General features: G+C 42.7%; 1 protein-coding gene across 1 annotated transcript in view; it reads right to left on the bottom strand.

Annotated features, from left to right (window-relative positions):
* The window catches only part of Rlf (RLF zinc finger), a 71,008-nt gene extending 52,454 nt beyond the window's left edge, over positions 1 to 18,554 (bottom strand). The window contains exon 1 of the mRNA XM_041651908.1: positions 18,194 to 18,554. Within this exon, the coding sequence (XP_041507842.1) occupies positions 18,194 to 18,439 (246 nt within the window). The 5' untranslated portion in view covers positions 18,440 to 18,554. The remainder of the gene's footprint in view (positions 1 to 18,193) is intronic.
* Between the last annotated feature and the right edge of the window lie 734 nt (positions 18,555 to 19,288).

Here is a 19,288-nt window from a genome sequence, read left to right as displayed (position 1 = left end):
ATATTGGAAATTTATTTTTAGAAAAAGATAAGAACTCCAAACTCGGCAAAGTGGTGAACGTCTTTAATTCCAACGAGGCAGATGCAGGCATATCTCTGTGAGTTTGAGATCAGCCTGGTCTACACAGAGAAACCCAGTCTCGAAAAACCAAATCAAATCAAACAAAACCTCCATATTCTCCATACTCTCCAATCCTTGGCAAGTACCACCTTTCCTGTTTCTACATGCAATATCACTTTCATAATATACTATTTGAAAAGAGCAAAATAAGTGTGCTGTTGGCAGCAAAGAATAACACAGAATCGAACCCAGAAATGCAGTCCTACATGTCTGACTACTGACTCTCACGAGGCACAAAACCAGTTCAAAAGAGAAAGGATGTGTTTCAACAAATAGTGTTTAATTAGAAATTCAAATTTTTACAAAAGCAATGTTTACCTAATAAAAAATTAATTCAAATGGACTATATACCTAAAACTATAAAATCTCTAGAGGGGAATTACAGGTTTCTTAATGTTCTTAAGGTGGGAGGTTTTCTTTACGCAAAGATGAAAAATACAACCCAAAGGAAAAGTGGAAAAATTGAACTTAAACAAAATTAAGAACGTATGTTTTGAATTAACTGTAGAAGAAGCAAAAGGAGGAGAAAAATCTTTGCAAGCCCATCTAACATTTTATCTGGAAACAAACACACTTTTCTTAAGTCTCAATAGTATGACAAAGAACCCACCTTTTAAAAGGCCAAAGTCGGGGCTGGAGAGGTGGCTCAGCGGTAAAGAGCACTGGCTGCTCTTCCAGAGGATCCAGGTTTAAGTCCCAGCACCCACATGGCAGCTCACAACTGTCTGTAACTCCAGTTCCAGGGCTTCTGATACCCTCAAAGATATATACATGTAGGCAAAATGCTAATGATCATAAAATAAAAATTTTAAAAACTGACTCAAAAACAAAGATGAATAAATAGAATGCTAATAATAAACATAATGTATTTTTAAAAAGCCAAAGTCCTGGACAGACACTGGACCAGATAAAGATTGTAAAAGTAAACACAAGAAAAAATACTAAACATAACTCATAAGGGAAATGCAAATTGGAGCTTCATCAAGCTCCTACAAATTTAGAGTAGTGACAGTTTAGAAAGTAGAGATGCCAGTGTCTATCAGGAAGAAAAAGACAGACTTCATACTTGGTTGATGGGAGTGTAAAATGATACAACCTGCCAAGGAATACAGCTATTACACCTAAGAAAAAAGGATAAAAGCATTTTGTCTACACCAAAAACAAAAAAAGCTCCTAACAGCTCAATTTATAGTATTCACAAACTAGAAAACACTTAATATTTGTCAATAGCTGAATGAATATTAAAATTATAGTATATCCATACCAAGGAACCAATTATTTTGAAACTAACATGAATTTCAAAATAATTACACTGAGTTAAAAAGGCCAAACAGACTATGATTGTACATAAAAAAAAATGGAATCTAAGGGCTGGAAAGATGGCTCAGTGGTTAAGAGCACTGGATTTTCTTCCAGGACACAGATTCAATTTCTAGCACCCACAAACTCCAGTTCCAAAGGATCTGACACCCTTTTCTGGTCTTTTTGGGCACTACATACATGTTGTAAACAGACATGCAGGCAAAAAAAAAAAAAACAAACTACACACATATAAAACAAGTAAGATTTAACTTGGTGGGGGAGAGAACAATTATGTAGCTGGGAGTGGTATACTCTGGTAATCCCAGGAATTTGAAGGCATGGGCAGGATTACTGCAAATTCGTAGTCAGCCTGGTCTACACAGCAATTCCAGGCCAAGAAAGATGAATAACATTAAAAAATCATGGTAAAAAGCACAAAAACGGAATGCCTGGTTTGTGTGCTAGAATTCAGGAAGTCTAGCATGCTTTGGCAAGTGTTTTTTGGCTGAGCTACATCTACAGCTCCAATGGAAGTTACTTTATTTATGTTCTTATCCCCTGAGGACAAACTGGTTAGAAGGTAGATAAGAACACTTGCCATCAAACACTACTGTTCTACTGCAGATGTAATATGAACAACTGGTTAATGTTTATCTTCTCTGCTAGGCCATCGACGTAACAGGCCTATGCACTGCACTTCTGTTAAAAGATGTGATAAATCATTTTCCAAGTGTAATAAGACAATTTTCCGGGCACATAAGCTCAGTCAGTTGGAGAATGCCATCTACTACATTAAATTTAGTTGGCATGATGGAGTGGTACATGCCTTTAATCCTGGTACTAAGAACACAGTGGCAGGCTCATCTCTAGTTCCACGCCAGTGAGGATACATACTGAACACCATGTCTAAAATAAAGTAAAATAACCTATAGTGAGTTCAAGGTCAGTCTGAATCACACAAAACCATCCTGGGCTCAAAGCAAAACAAAACACGGGTTTAAGGGTCAGCAATATGTCTCAGTGGATAAAAGTGCTTCTCACCAATGATGATAACCTGAGACTGATCCCTCCCTGAGACCTACAATGTGAAAGGAGAACACTTACTCATGAAAGATGTCCTCTAACTTCCACATGGACATTGTGACTTGAACACACAAACTCTCTCTCAATAAAAATATAATTAAAAATTTAAAAACGTTTTTAGCTGACAAGTAGATGTGCTAAATGACTTCCAAAATCCTTTCTTACTTCAAACACAAAATTCTACAATTATAGAAACATGGCCCTATTTTTCCCAGGGACATGAATTTGCAGGTTATAAATTCAAATACTTTTTATATATGCATACTTTGAAGTAATGAAACACATATTTGGGCATCATAATACATGCCTGAATCCAGCAATTTGGGAGGATCAGGACTAAGACCCTGTCTCAAAAAACCAAAAGGAGGAAAAAGAGAAAGAAACACATAATGTAGATAGTCAAGCTTTAAAGGAAAAAAAAAAAAAAAGGGAGAATAATCTATGCCAGCCTGGTGTGGTGGCACATGCCTTTAATTCCAGAGACAAGCAGGGAGACGTCTGTGAGCTCAAGGTTAGCCAGGGCTACACAGAGAAACCCTGTCTCAAAAGACCAAAAGGAAATAAAATAAAATGGGGCTGGAGAGGTGGTTCCATGGGTAAAAGTGCATACTGCTTACTGCTCTTGTAGAGGACCCGAGTTATATTATCACTTTGGGTGGTTCATGATCACCTAAAACTAAACTGGCTTCTCTGGGTCTATACTCTTGCATACATATAAAATGAAAATAAAATCTTTTTAAAAGAGACCAATCTATTGGTTACAAAAGGTAGAATCTATTATATTCACAGCAAGCATTTACAAGTATCTATCACTTATATACAACAGAAGTTCACTGTAATTGGTAATACATAATAAAATCTCTTTTAGATTTAGAGATAGGTCTCTAAAATCTAAAAGCAGCTAAAAGAAATGTTCTGTAACACTCCTGTTGGGTTCTTCCTCCCCCCCCCCCCACCAACAAAATCTCAATCGTTCGATTTTACCAATAAAGACTATGGAGCCAGATGCTGGAGTGAAAGCCTGCTAGCTCAGGAGGCAGAGAAGGCACCCAGCTGACCTCCCTCCTCAGCCCATGTCCCAGAAGCCTTCCTTCTCCTATGCCATCTCCAACCAAACTCCTCTAACTGAATGTCCCTCCCTTCTACTTCCTGTGCATCTCCCTCTCCATCTTCCTGATTCCCTCTTGCTCTCTGTTTTTTCTTGCTCCTTCCTGTAAACTGGTTGCTTGCTCCCATTTCTTGACCTATGGATAACTTTACTTAAGAAGAAAGCTCTTGGGTTAAACGTGCGTGCTACGGTTGAGCCACACCACAATCAGAAACAGGTTTTTTCAGTAAATGGCAATGTTGGGGTTCACAGTGTGATCATCCTGCAACAATACGCCAGGACCTTTCCCTTTCCGTTGGCTATATACTGTCAAGAAAAAAAGGACAGCTGCTTTGCAAACGTCTTTGGGGGACACGGTGATGCTCAGTGGATAAAATGTTTTGCCCCTCAACTGTGAGGACCAGGAGTTCAGATACCTAGCATCCACATAAAACCCAAGCAGATATTGCAGTCAGTCTGTAATCCTAGTGCTTGAGAGGTAGAGACAGAATTCCTGTAGACAAGAGGAGCCAAAGAGGAGTTCTGGGTGCAGTTGGAGACTCTTGTCTCAGTAAGAAACTGGAGAGCAAGTGAGGAAAACATGCTGACCTCTGATCTCCACACATATTCAAAAATGTATACAGATATCAATCAATCTCTTGCCCCATCCTTTGGGGCTGAGATTGCAGCTCAGTTACACACACATGCACACATACCACACGCATACACACATACACATTTCTGGGAAGCTAGGGACATGGTTAAGGCTGTAGAGTGCTTGCCCTAACCTGTAAGAAGTCCTGGATTGGCTTCCTCGCACCCCATAAGCCAGATGTGGTTGTATAAGCCTATATCCCAGCACTGGGGAAGTAAAGACAGAAATATAAGAAGTTCAAAGTTTGAGACCAACTTGGGCTACATAAAGACCCTGTCTCAAAAACAAAACAAAAACTTTTTGTGAACTAAGCACAGTAGCATATACGCATCATAACCCCTAAATGTAGAGGCAGAAGAGAGTACCAAATCCTAGGGCAGCCTGAGCTACACAGCAAAATCCTATCTTAAATTTTTTTCTTTGAAAGAAATTAACACACTTATCTTTTACTCAAGCAATAGTAAAAGCAATAGTATCTGGTCCCATTTAATGTGCCCAGCCATCTGCCATCTACTGCATAGCAGCTGTCTATTACCTCCAACTCTAGATAATACACATCTGTAAGAAGGCTGAAGGTCAACAGGTATTAGAATGAAAGATCTTTCAGGCTGAAGAGATGGCTCAGAGAGAGGTTAAGAGCACTGGCTGCTCCTCCAGAGGTCCCAAGTTCAATTCCCAGCAACCACATGGTAGCTCACAATCATCTGTACTGAGATCCGACACCCTCTTCCGATCTGACAGGGATACATGCAGACAGAACACTGCAAAATGAGCAAATAAATCTGTCTTTAAAAGAGAATGGAAGATTTAAGTGCAAACTCCTAACATCAAAGGTACATACATATATACGCTCTCTAGTTCATGACATGAAAACACCAGGCTGATCCAAGCATGCATGATATTTTCTCCACACTTACTGCTAGATTGTTATGGGAAAATGTGCTCTAAATTAGCATTTGCATTTACAAGTCCTTTAAAGTAGAAATCAAGACTTTGCTACAAAGAAAAAAAGTCAAATTAAAAGAGTAAGCATAACAACTCATGTAAACAAGCAATCTTAGCTAAATTAGTAGTGAGGCTTCCATTGGGATAGGCGGTTACTCTAGAGGGGTAAATGATAACCCACCAGAGGCACAAATATAATCTTAATAGTCAGGGCTAAGTAACGTCTTACCCTGGGGGCTGTGGATTGGCAGAGGGCTTGTCTACCCTGCAAAAGGCTCTGGGTTGATCCCAGCACCACACAAACCAGGAATTCTGATAACTATGCCAGCAATCTAGACTCAGGTAAGAGAACTCAGTTTGAGGCCAGTCTGGGCAACAAAATGAGTTCCAGGTTAGCCTGGAGAAGAGTGAGAGAGGTCACCATCTCTTTTGTACATTTTTGGTTTGGCACTGTAATTATACAAATTATTATTATGGTATAAAAAAGATTTATATCTGAACCTAGTGACACAGGCATGTAATTCTAGGTAGTTTGTAAGAATGCAGTTTTAGGCCGGGCGGTGGTGGCGCACGCCTTTAATCCCAGCACTCGGGAGGCAGAGGCGGGTGGATCTCTGTGAGTTCGAGGCCAGCCTGGTCTAGAAGAGCTAGTTCCAGGACAGGAACCAAAAAGCTACAGAGAAACCCTGTCTCGAAAAATCAAAATAAATAAATAAATAAATAAAAATAAATAAATAAATAAATAAAATTTTAAGAAATGCAGTTTTAAGGATAGGACAGGTAATTGAGTAAGTTCAAGTGCAGTCTGGGCAATGGAGTGAGATCCAGTTTCATAATACAAAGTTTAAAGGGATACACAGTTCAGGATTAGTGGTAAACTGTGTACCATGTAGGAAGGCCCACGTTCAATCCCTAATACTATTCACTCACACACAAAAGATTCACTCAATTACTTTGATAATGATACAACAGACAAACATCTGGAGCTGACTGAATTCCCAAGTCACGCATGCATCCCTTCAGTGGTACTCCATGTCCCTATTTACAAACCTAACAAGATTAAAATGTGAGGAAGTTAGCTAATGGAGAGCACGGATCTTTCTAATTATCCATCCACGCTTTAGAGCTCCCAGAGGCTAGTAGCACTCACACAGAAAAAGCAAATCTCTTCAGGCCAGGGTAAAATGACACATACCTTTAATCCCAGAAGGCAGGAGTCAGAAATTAAAGTGGTTTGAACAAGAATGGCCCCCACAGGGGGAACTATTTGAGAAGGATCGGAAGGTGTGGCCTTGAGGTTTCAAAGTTCACACTAGTAGATCCTGTCTCCCTCAGTCTCTGCCTGCTGCCTGTGGTTCCTAAGAAAGCTCTTGGCCACTCTTGCTACCATGGTGATCAATGAACTCACCTTCCAAAACTGCAAGTAAACCCCCAATAAAATGCTTTGTTCTTTAAGTTGTCTTGGCCATGGTGTCTCTTCACAGCAATGGAAGAACAGTATCTAAGAGACCAAGCATTTCTAAAAAGACAAAAGACAAATCTTTCTCAGCCCCAATCCATTAACTCCCAACTGCTTCAGCAGACTCTGTGCTTTAACACTTTAGGATATGTTCTTCTTTGCCTTTACTGTTATTTGTTTGCTTTGTTTTGTTTTAGAGACAGTGTGATTTGGTTAGATTCCCTAACTAGCTACGGCTGGCCTTGAACTCCTGGTTCTCCTTTACTGCTTTACAGTAAAGTAGTAAGCCATCAGACACTGTATATCTGCTTTTTAAAAACTTAAGTACAAGACTTTAAGATCAGAGCCAGGTGTCATGACATTCACCTATAATCTCAACATTAAGAAGTTAGAAATCTAAACTAAAAAATAAAACCCCCCTCTCACAAACACCCTCAAGATTGCAGGGTGAATTTAATGATTAGATAAAATCTAGGTTTTTTGTTTTGTTTTTTTGTTTTTCAAGACAGGGTTTCTCTGTAGCTTTGGAGCCTGTCCTGGAACTAGCTCTTGTAGACCAGGCTGGCCTTGAACTCACAGAGATCCGCACAGCTTAAAATCTAGTTTAAATAGACTTAAATAGCAGCTTAATGTCAGGTAGTGGCACACGCCTTTAATCCTAGCACTCAGGAAGCAGAGACAGACTCGTCTCTGAGTTCGAGGCCAGCCTGGTCTACAAAGTGAGTTCCACGGCGGACTCAAAAGTTAGAAAAACCTTGTCTTGGAAAAAAAAAAAAAGAAAATAATATTTTAACAAGACACATAAAATAAAAGCCAGAGTTTCAGTAAGGTATCTGACTTCTAGTCTTGCAATCTCAGCATGTGTGTGCAAGTGCATGCTCACACTCATGGAGACCTGCCCCTCAAACCGAAGACAGACAAGGAAGGCCTCTGGAAGAGGCAGCAGGCATTTGTATCCCAATGAAGACAAAGCACCTAAGCTATGGCAGTCTTCGTGATCTTGTAATTAGCTGTTTTCTATTTACTTACTTTTATTATTAACAAACTTAAGAGTGAGATGCACAAGATGAACCATATACACACAAAGGAATTTCAAGTCAGACATGGTGGCACACACCTTTAATCCCAGCACTCAGGAGGCAGAGGCAAGCAGATCTCTGTGTGTTTGAAGCCAGCCTGGTCTACAGAGAGAATTCCAAGCCAGCCAGGACTACATATTGAGACCCTGCTATACTAATTTAGGGTATACACCCAAAACACTATCCTACTGCAGACACTTTTTCACCCATGTTCACTGCTGCTCCTTTCAAAATAGCCAGGAAAGCTGGGCGGAGGCATGCACACTTTTAATCCCAGCACTGGGAGGAAGAGGCAGGTGGATCTCTGTGAGTCTGAGGCCAGTCTGGTCTACAAGAGCTAGTTCTAGGACAGCTAGAGCTATTACACAGAGGTGTCTCAAAAAACCAAAAAAGAAAACAGCTTAGCTGTCCATCAACTAGATAATGAAATGTGATAAACTTTCACTATGAAGTATTATCCAGCTGTTAAGAAATATGAAATTTGCTGGGCAGTGGTGGTGCACGCCTTTAAGCAGAGACAGGCAGATCTCTTTGAGTTTGAGGCCAGCCTGTTCTTAGTTCCAGGACAGGAACCAAAAGGTACGGAGATACGGAGAAACCCTGTCTCAAAAAAATCCAAAAAAAAAGAAAGAAAGAAGAAATTCATGTAAATTCATGGAGCTGGAAACAATCATGAGGCAACCAAGATGCAGAAAGACAAATATTGAATGTCTTCTCTCATATGTGGGTACTAGCTTTGAATCTTGGAAATGTATTTAACTGGAAATACCCAGAGGTCAGAAAACTACAGTCATATAAAGGAGCTAAAGGAAATAATGGAAAAAGAAAGATTAAGTGGAGTGAGGAGTAGGAGGTAAGGGTTAATTTAAGGAGGGAATACGGAGATCCATAACACTAAAGGCCTTTGAAAAAGCTATATGGAAACCTACTGTAGAAGCTTACTGAAATATATATATACACATTGAGTTTAAGTGGAGCTACCCTAAAACAGGAACAGTATCCCTATTAAATACCAGCCTAGCAAATAAAAAGCCCAGTATCTGGGACTGGTTAGCTTTTGGGGGTGGTTGACTAGCAGTGTGCTATAGAACCTCAAACTATTATAGGCTGTTGCTATCGTTCTTGGTTACCCTCCAAAATTTGACAGTAAGACCCTACTCTGAGAAATCAAGCTGGTACTCAATTGGACAGTTCAGCCTGATGGTTTTGCTTTCATAGTGCAAAGTGCCAGAGGAGAATAAGCATTAACCTCACCCAGGTGTGCTTGAGAGCTAAAATAATGATTGGCCTGGTTACACTATGCTTACTGATGAAATAGTGGAACAAATTTTACAGGAGTAACCAAACACTTTCTGATTGGATTTAAGGACCAATTCACAAGATGTAAACCAGTATGTGGCACTGTCATAGGGTCTCTGAGATAGGTCACTGGCCCTGGGAGAGGCCCATTACTATTATACTGATAGGCAGACACAGTAGTAAACTAACTAATAACTCAGCGCTATATTCATTTCCCAACCCTCATTGGAGAAGCTTTTGTTTGGTTGTTCAAGATAGGGTTTCTCTTTCTTGGCTGTCCTGGAACTGTACACCAGGCTGTCCTGCCTGCCTCTACTAGAATTAAAAAAGCTTGTACCACCACCACCCAGTCAAAGAAGCTTCTTGAAGTAAACAGTAAATAAAAAATTAACACAAGAAGACAAGTGGTCAACATTGAAAGAGTAAGAGACTTTGGCATGGTCAGCCCTAAATGAGACATCTATATCCTATCCCCTGGATCATCGAGGACACCGGAACACAAAGATTGTAAGAGCCAGTGGTGGTGGATGACAGCAATGAAACAGTATTTTCCAGACAAAACAGGACAGCTCTACATAAGAATGCCTAGTGGCAAAAAACAAAAAAACAAAACAAAACAAAACAAAAAAGCCGGGCAGTGGTGGCGCACGCCTTTAATCCCAGCACTCGGGAGGCAGAGGCAGGCGGATCTCTGTGAGTTCGAGACCAGCCTGGTCTACAGAGCTAGTTCCAGGACAGGCTCCAAAACTATAGAGAAACCCTGTCTCAAAAAAAAAAAAAAAAAAAAGAATGCCTAGTGGCTGTGAAAACATACACAAGACCTAGACAAGCTCAAATCAGACAAAATTCCAGCATGGAGGAGGCTAGCAGGCACTAAATGAAGGCCTATCAGCAACCAATAGCTACTGGAAGAGAGTCAGCGTAAGACTGACCCCTTGGTAGATTGATCATGCTCCAGGGAATTGGACTGGATGAGGGGGACAAAAAAAAAAAGACAAGAAGCTGGGTGGGTGGGAAGGTGGGGATAGATTTTGGAGGAACCTGGGGTGACAAATATGATCAAAATATATTGCTTGAAATTCTCAAAGAACAAATAAAAATATATATTTTTTTTTTTTGGTTTTTCGAGACAGGGTTTCGCTGTGGCTTTGGAGCCTGTCCTGGAACTCCCTTTGTAGACCAGGCTGGTCTCGAACTCACAGAGATCCGCCTGCCTCTGCCTCCCGAGTGCTGGGATTAAAGGCGTGCGCCACCATCGCCCGGCTCAAATAAAAATATTTTTAAAGAAAATTTAAATAACTACATGGAAAAACCTCAAAGTTACTTCAATTCAAATTTGAAAGATGAGAACACGCTTTTAACATTAAAAGTATTAAGTTTAATAGTATCAAATTAGTAAGGCTATACAGAGAATAGGGACTCACAAACTGGTGGACATATCTGTTTAATTTACTGGTAGACTAGAACCTACCAAAAGTTTAAAAAATTATTTACTGTTTTATGTATATAGGTGCTTAGCCTGTAAATATATCTGTGCACAGTGTGTGTACAGTGCCCATGATGATAAGCGTGTGATCTCCTGGAGCTACAGACAGCATAAGCAGCCATGTAGGTGTTGGGACTTGAACTCAGAGCACTTCAACAGTAGTGCTCTTAATCACTGAGCCATCTCTCCAGCCCCCATCAACATTCTTTTTAATCTAGGAATTTATGTTGCAGATATAAATAACCAAGCATGTTCTCTGAAACATATGTGATAACAATCAAAGAACAACACAGATGGGTAAATTATAGTTCTACCACATGTGAAGACCCATACCTATATGCCCAGCACTCAGGAGGCAGAAACAGGAGGAGCAGAAGTTCCAGGGCCAGCACTAGTAGCTACTTGAGCTCCAAGCCAATGCAGTTCACAATCAGACCCTTGTCTCAAACAAAGACAAACAACAAGCTTGTGAAATAGCTCTGTGGGTGAGGGCACCTACCACCAAGTCTGACAACGTGAATTCAATCAGATGAACCCACACCAGAAGAAAACCACTCCACAAAATTGTCTTCTGATCTCCACATGCCCACATTCACCCAGTGCACACACATACATAAGCAAATTTTAAGAAAAAAAATTAAAACCAGCAACTATCATATTTACTGCATTCCCATAAAGTGCTAGGAACAACTCTGAAGTCAACACTTTCCTGATACAGGCCAGGTCGACGTCAGGAGGATCAGATGGGCAGTGACCTGAAGAGAAGCAGAAAGTGCTATTTTAGATAAGACAGCCAGGGCTGGAGGTGGTGGCTCACACCTTTCCTTCTCCCATGGGACAGCTGAGCGGTTGAGCTTAACCTGGAGATGGGCTCCTCAGAACCAAAGACAGTTAAGGGCTCTGGAAGAGGTGATAAACTTTTGATCTGAATGAGACAAAGCACCTATGTTTTGGCTGTCTTCACGGTCTTACAATTATTGGTGCTTCTATTTATTTATTTTAACAATGTTCAAATAGTGGATGGATAGAATGAAACAGAACAGCAGATGTCACAGAGAACAGCAAAAGAAACAGTGTCCCCATGGCAGACACAAGTTTCCACTGCTTCGAAGGTCACATTCAGTGTTAGGGTTACACAAGCTACAAGGCTAGCTTCTGCTTAGAGAATAGCTTGCCATATAATTTCTATCTAGACATCTCCCAAGAGAAGGCAAAGGCAGAAGAAAAGTTAATGTGTTTGAAATTACTTTTTTGCAGGCCAAGGAGATGCTTCAGCAAGCAAAAGCACCAGCCTCTCAAGCCTGACAACCCGAGTTCAGTTCCCAGAGTTCACTCGGGGAGGAGAGCTGACTCCCTGAGAACTGTCCTGATGCCCCCAACAAGCACAATGACAGCACATACTTACATAGATACACATCACACAAAAATGAATACACACACAATAATCAAAGTTTTCAAATGTATCTGTGATGCTGACGATAGAATCCAGACCATGTAGCATGCTAGGCAAATGTTCTTCTAGTTACAGCCTGATTTAATCTTTTAATATACTGAAAATAATGAGCCCAAGATTCTTCATGGTCACCAAGCTCTATCTCAGCATCTCTGCACTGTTGTCCTGTTCATTTGCTAATTCAATTCTTCCACAATACTAAAATATTTTTCATGTTATCTGTCCATCCTCCCTAACCCTGCAATGTACACAGGGAAATGTGTACATTATATAAATACAGGCTAGAGCTGACAATGTTCTCCAGAAAGTGCTCAGTCTCCTACTGGTTCTTTACTCCAAACAGGTGTTCCTTTTAAAATTCTTGTCTCCTGGAAGTACCACAAAGTTCCTACACTCTAGCTCATTCCACTAATTATCTTAAGTGGGCGGTGGGTACAGAAGACAGCTCAGCAGTTAAAACAGCTTGCTGCTCTTCCAGAGAACCAGGAGCCGTTCCCAGCAGCTACACCTACTGGCTCTAACTCTAGCTTCTCTAGCTTCAGAGGATCAGACTGACACTCGCTCCTGGCCGCCTTGGGCACTTGCAAGCATTAAAACATGAACATAAGAGCGCGCACACACACACAGTAGGACAAATCTTTTTAAATATATCATTTATATGTCAGAATTGTACTACTTATTAAACACAAAGAAAGCTGGGTGCAGTGAATCATGCCAGTTAACCCCAGGACTCAAGAGGGTGAAGCAATAGGACTGTGGGACAGCCATGCAGCACGTTCAGGAGGCAAAGGCAAGTGTGGCTAGCCTGGTTTACAAAGTGCTCCTGGCCAGCTAAGAATAGTTAGACCCGGTCTTAAAGGGTGTGTATGTTTGTGGTGTGTGGGGAGTAACAGAATAAGACACTCTTTACAGAATTTTTTTAAAAACACAAACCAGAGATAAGGCCAATCAGAAAGCAAGAAATTTGTGGAAATAATGCTACAAATAGGAGAAATCCAACTAAAACAATGATGTCAAGAAAAATAACAGTTGAAACTAAATGTCAAACAAACACAACAGGAAGGGCTCAGTGGCAAACACTTGTCAAGCATTGAGGATACTAAGTAAAAAATAACTTCCTGTACTAGTTAACCCACACCTGCGATCCTAGCATTTGTAAAGGGACAGAGGATCACAAATTGAAGGACAGACTGGTACACACAGAGTCCTATACCTGGTATGTACAGATATATATATAGTGACCCAGCCTTAAAAAGCCAGTCAGGCAGGCTGATTCACAATACAGTCCCATAATCCCAACACCATGTTAGATGTAGGCGTGCTTTGTTTTGTTTTTGAGACAGGTTCTCCTGGAGCCTAGGCTGGCCTCAAACCGGCATTATAGCTGAGGTTTACCTTAAATCTCTGATCCTGGATACACCACAGCCAGTTTAGTGGGTTCTGGGTACTACACCCTGGGCTTCAGGCATGCTAAGAGCATTCTACCAAAGACCACACCCTAAGACCAACCTTAAAATTCTTAGCCTCCTGCCTCACTTCCACTTCCTGAGTATTATTTTAATTAGTGCAGGTATGCATCACCATGCCCTGGGCTTCTTGCAGAGCAGGCAAGCGCTCTACCAACTGATTTACATCTCAGGCCAATTTCAGTTCGGTTTGGGTTTGTTTTTGTTTTGTTTTGTTTTTGAGGTCTTATTATAGCCCAGGCTGACTTCAAATTCTATTCCCTTTCCTCTAACTCCCAAGGGCTGGAACTAAGGCCTGAGCCACCCAAACCAGCAGATTCTATTTCAAACACCCACCCGGGCTGGGCAGTAGTGGTGCGCGCCTTTAATCACAGCACTCGGGAGGCAGAGGCAGGTGGATCTCTGAGCTGGAGGCCAGTCAGGTCTACAAGGTGAGTTCCATGACAGTCAGGGCTACAAATGCTGTTTCAGGAAAAAACAAACAGCAACAACAAAGTCCACAGAGCTAATTTAAATGAAGACAGAATGGCAGCCCCCTCTACTTTTTTGGCTAGTCAAAAATATCAAATGGAAGAGTCCCCAAATGATAATAAAGTATTAACTTTTAAATGGCATGGCACACTGATTTAAGTAGCACAATGAAATCTTGAGACACCCATCTCTATCCCACTAGGGACATAAACCTCCCTCTGTTCAAACACCCATGCTACAATGTTAGTTACTGGGTAGCCAGCTCAGTTATTACGGAGGTTGTGCTCAAGTGATCCTTATATAGTAGCTTAAAGCTAATGAGTAAGTCATAAGAAGCCCATCTTTCATTTCCTCTCTTAGGGACTTCATCACCTCACGTCATCACAGGAAGGGTACATGCTATGACACCTTGAGAAAGAGACACCATTTAGACAACCTTCACTACAGTCTACTGTTGTAACTGTTCTAGGATAAGGGGTTACTATGCCTAATTTCTAGAGTAAGCCTACCTATTTATTTGTGTTGGTGAATGTGTTGGAGGTCTGAGAACTGCTTTGGAGAGTTAGTTGTTCTTTCTTACTGTGGGTTCTTGGGACTGAACGCAGGTTATTAGGCTTTGCAGGAACAGATTCCGATTTTCCTCACTCAACCATCTCACCTGCTCCATGGGTAAATATTTGGGGGGGGGGGGAGCTGAGGGCAGGGACAACGACAACAGTATGCAGAGAGTTTTATAGTGCCTGCAATTTCAGACATCAACAGTCTTGGAATGCATACCCTGCCCATAGAGAGATAATTATTGTATGGCCTATTTGACTCAGAACCCTTCTACTCGGTAACAAATCCACAAAGACACACGCAGTACTTATTTTAACCATTAGAAACCAATGAAGTTGAGCTGGGAGTATATAGCCTTTATTTCCAGCATTTGTGAGGTAGAGGCAGGCATCTCTCTCTGAGTTGCAGGACAGCCTGGTCTAGTATCCAAGGCTACACAGTCAGACCCTGTCTCAAAAAAACAAGTGAGCAAACAAAAAATATGTGCAATGTTACTATAAACTTAGAATCTAAAAGTGTGAAACATGTTTACTCACAAAATTACTTTGGTATTCTTACAGTAGTATCACTCATCTGCCTCCTAATTTCAAGTATGCTAAATGAAGTTTAATTAAAAAACCTTCAAAGCTTGTGTTACAAATAGAGTCACCAGTTCTAAGACTCAAAATGTTTTTAAAATTTTTATTCATTCCTTCATCCATTCATTGAAGGGCATGCTAGTCTGTGCATGTGGAGGTCAGAGGAAAACCCGAGGGATTGGGACCTCTTATTCTACCATGTGGGTCGCTGGGTCAATCTCAGGTCATCAGTCTCAGCAGCTTCCATCCACTCAATCACCTTGCTGTCTTAGATTGTGAGAATTTGGTTTCCTAAATATAGGGGAAAAAATCTAAAGACATCAATTTTTTCAACAGTAACAAAAAGTGTAGCATTAATCTTTTTTTTTTTTTTTTTTTTTTTTTTGGTTTTTTCGAGACAAGGTTTCTCTGTGGTTTTGGAGCCTGTCCTGGAACTAGCTCTGTAGACCAGAAAAATTAAGTTTTTCAAGACAGGGTTTCTCTGTAGCTTTGGACCTGTCCTGGAACTAGCTCTTGTAGACCAGGCTGGGCTTGAACTCACAGAGATCCACCAGCCTCTGCCCCCATGTGCTATCACTGCCTGGTTTATTTCTTATTGGTTAACAGCATGTTACAACTGTTAGTACAATTTAAGTCTTTAGAACATTTTTTCTTTTTTCAAGACAAGTTTTCTTTGTGTAGCCCTGGCTATGCTGGAACTCGTTCTGTAGGCCAGACGGGCCTCAAACTCAGATACTTGCCTCTGCCTCCCTAGTGCTGGAATTAAAAGTGTGCAACTATTGCCTGGCTAACCATTTCTTTCTTTTTGAGACAGGGTTTCAGTCTGTACGCCTGAATGGCCCATGTAGACTAAGCATCCTTAAACCAGAGGCCCACTTGCCCCTTCTGCCTCTGGGACTAAAGATACGTACCATCACACCCAGGCTAGGATGACATCGCTAGATACCCGATAAAACAATTTGTAGTAGTAAACACTGGAAGAGCACAGGTCAGCCCATTACAAAAATGCACTAATGATCACCAATCTATATATTATGTGCACCCAGCTTCTCATCTTCAGCACTCAGTAGTACAATGAAGTGTTTCTTTTTCTGCCTTTCAAATGCAGAACCAAAACCAGGCAGTGGTGATGTCTGCCTTTAATCTCTGTGATCTGGAGGCAGAGGCAGGTAAAGTTCAAGGCCAGCCTGATCTACTAAGCAAGTTACAGGACAGCCAAGGGTACACAGAGGGGAGAAAGGGAAAAAAAAGTGAAACCAAGAAAGCTCTTCAGCCAACCTAATTCATGGTCACAGTTTTCGAGAATACTTGTGTAAAATGTATTCTGACAAGATCCAACCTAACTGGCTACATTCACTTGTTAGCCTTGCTGGCAGGTAACTCAAGCTCAAAAGCTGTCCTCCAAATCCTCAGTTGTTTTCCTTCCCCCACTCTCCCTGCAATTAATGCCCTCCTGTCCCATAGCATCGTGTGCCTTCTCAGCCAGCCCTCTGTCACCCGTGCTCAGGCCTAGAAGTCAAAGGGTCTATCCTATTCCAGTGGCTTCCGATTACATTCACCTTTTCCCTGTCATTCTCACTAGGATGTCCCCTTCACACTCTCTGGATGGCACTTTTCCTCACTGCTACCAAAACTGCACTGGAAATACTGCCATTTCTTTTTGAAATGTGTACCTGAGAAGCCTAGCCTGGAAGCCTATGGTCTCCTTGAACTTGCAAAGATCTTCCTGCCACCGTGCTGGAGTTACAGGTATCCCCACCCTGCTCTGCAAATACTGATGTCTCCTCAAGGGAAGTCTTATTCACTGTTCCTCAATACTAGGTTAAACGTCTGACACCATTCTAAGGGTTGGCAAAAGTCTGCGGAATAAATGACCGTCCCCAAAAGAATGATCATTACTAGTAAAACACACAACAATGGAAATGCTGAACATCACACACACAGGAACTGCAATGATCCAATGTACAGAAAAGATTAGCAGAGACCAAAATCCAAACAGACGAGGGTCTGGGTCAGAGTGGACACCACCAGAATAGCACTCAATCGAGATAACTTTAAATCTGTCCAGAACTAGCAGAGCAAATTGTTCCCTGCCCCAACTACAACTTTGTAACACCACCATTTTTCAGCACTCAACTGCTCATTAAGAGCCCACGTACCGACATACTTGGATTACTTTGTATTCTCTAAGGTATGCCAAATGAGGAGCAGAGGGATGACTGAAACCCGATAGTGCAAGTACCAGAAGCAGAAACAATAAGGGCGGTCATTTACACTTGTGAGGCGCTCGAAAACATGGCGAAACACTGCAATATGATCATGGAGAGCAAACTTAAAAACACACCCGTCAGCATGCAGCCCCATAGATCGGGACCCGCACAGAGCGATCAATCACCTGACACCAGATGAATAGGCCACTCTATACCCTTCTCACCCGAACTCTTCTACTCCCAGTCCGATTCCCACTACAGGACTCACCAACCCCGTTCCCAGCAGTACAATCCGCAAACGGATACAGAACAGGTCACAGAATGGCATAGACAGATCTCTTCATGCCCGCCCCAAATGAAAAACAAACAAAACAACAACAACAACAACAACAACAAAAAAAAACCCAAAACCACAACCAACCAAACGGCTCAGTAATCCTAATCCGGAATTTTTAGAAGCCATCCAAAAACCAACCGTCTATCTCTGCGAAGTCAAAAGATGCTGACTCCAAAGCCAAGTCTCTAGCTCCTGTCCACCTCTCCTGATTATTCAGAAAACCCAGGGCTTTCCAGTTTGGAGATCAGCACACTACTCAGGAAAAAAAGAAGAAGAAGAAGAAGAAGCGTCTCCCTGCAAGAACTGGCAATCGATCCCTCAGGGGGGCAGTGGCGCTCCAACCACCCGGCCAGGACCCAGGCAAGAACGACAGGGCACAGCCCTTCCAGGGAGCTCTTCTGGGCTTTCAGTACCGCCCAGCGCAACCCGCCCCGGCAGTGACTGAAGTCAGGGTTGTGGCAGAGCTGGGCCTGCCCGGCCCGGGGGCGCGGCGAAACACGGGGGTGGCATTTTCTCCTCCAGCCCCCGGCTTCTCAGGCGGACCCGGGGCCTCTTCCCCAGGCCTCCCCGCCCCTCCACCCTCGGCCAGCTAGTCGGCCCCTCACCTGGCAGAAGCTCCGGCAGTAGTTCAAAGATGAGACCTCGGACACCTCCTGCTCCCTAAGCTCGGTCTCCAGCTGCCAGAGACACGGTCGCAGGCCAGGGGCTCCCGGCGCGGGAGAGGTAGGCCGATGACCCCGAGCCATGGACTCAGTCTCGGCTCCGGCTCCCGCGACCGCCGGAGCCTCAGCCCCGGCCCCGGCCCCGGCCCCGGCGGCGGCGGCGGTGGCGTCTCCCTTTCCGTCCGCCATCTTCCCACGGCCCAGCAGCGCGTAGGCAACCAAACCACGTGACTCCGCCTGGCCCCGCCCCCGGTAGCCCGTGAATGGTGACGCACTTGCTGGCGACGCTGGCGCCAACTTTATTCCGTCACTAGGACGCCGACTGTTGCTCCTCTCACAAGTCTCCACCGCAGCCGCCCTAGCTACAGCCTAGCAACGGCGAGGTTTTAGCGGCCCTGGGTTCTACAGGCCTTTCAGAGTCGAGGAGCGCCAAGGGCCTAGAGACAATCGAGATAGGAGAGAGAATGTGTCAGCCGAGCTGCGAGCCGAAGAGCGAGGCAACGGTATCCCAGAATGAATGAAGCCTGGATAAAAGCACCCCTGGTTGGAGGAAAATAAACAAAGATTGTTAGGCCCGAACTGAAAACAGGCCCAAAGGAACTTGTTTTATAATGGGAATGAATGACATTACTAGTTGCTGGAGAAAGTATCAGCCAAAATATATGGCACTGAGATGGTTCTAATAAAAAAAAAAAAAAAGACTTTGGAGGGAGGGCGGTGGCTGAGGAGGTCAAGACAGGATTTCTCTCTGGCTTTTTTGGAACTCATTTTATAGACCAGGCTGGTCTCAGACTCAAAGGTCCACCTGTCTCTGCCTCCTGAGTTCTGGGATTAAAGGGTGACCACCACCACCGCCCTGAAAATATGTAAATGAATAAACTATCAATATCCGAAGTTTACGGATTAAAGACTTAAAGAATGGCCAGGCGAGCCGGGCAGTGGTGGCTTTTAATCCCAGCCCTCGGGAGGTAAAGCTGACAGATCTCTGTGAGTTCGAGGCCATCCTGGTCTCCAAAGCTAGCTCTAGGACAGCCAGGA

This window comes from Microtus oregoni, unplaced genomic scaffold, assembly GCF_018167655.1.
Source record: "Microtus oregoni isolate MIOR12 unplaced genomic scaffold, Mior012 000005F_ref0000423, whole genome shotgun sequence".
Taxonomy (NCBI): domain Eukaryota; kingdom Metazoa; phylum Chordata; class Mammalia; order Rodentia; family Cricetidae; genus Microtus; species Microtus oregoni.
The sequence above is the reverse complement of the archived record's forward strand: the minus strand, read 5'-3'. Positions and strand labels throughout refer to the sequence as shown.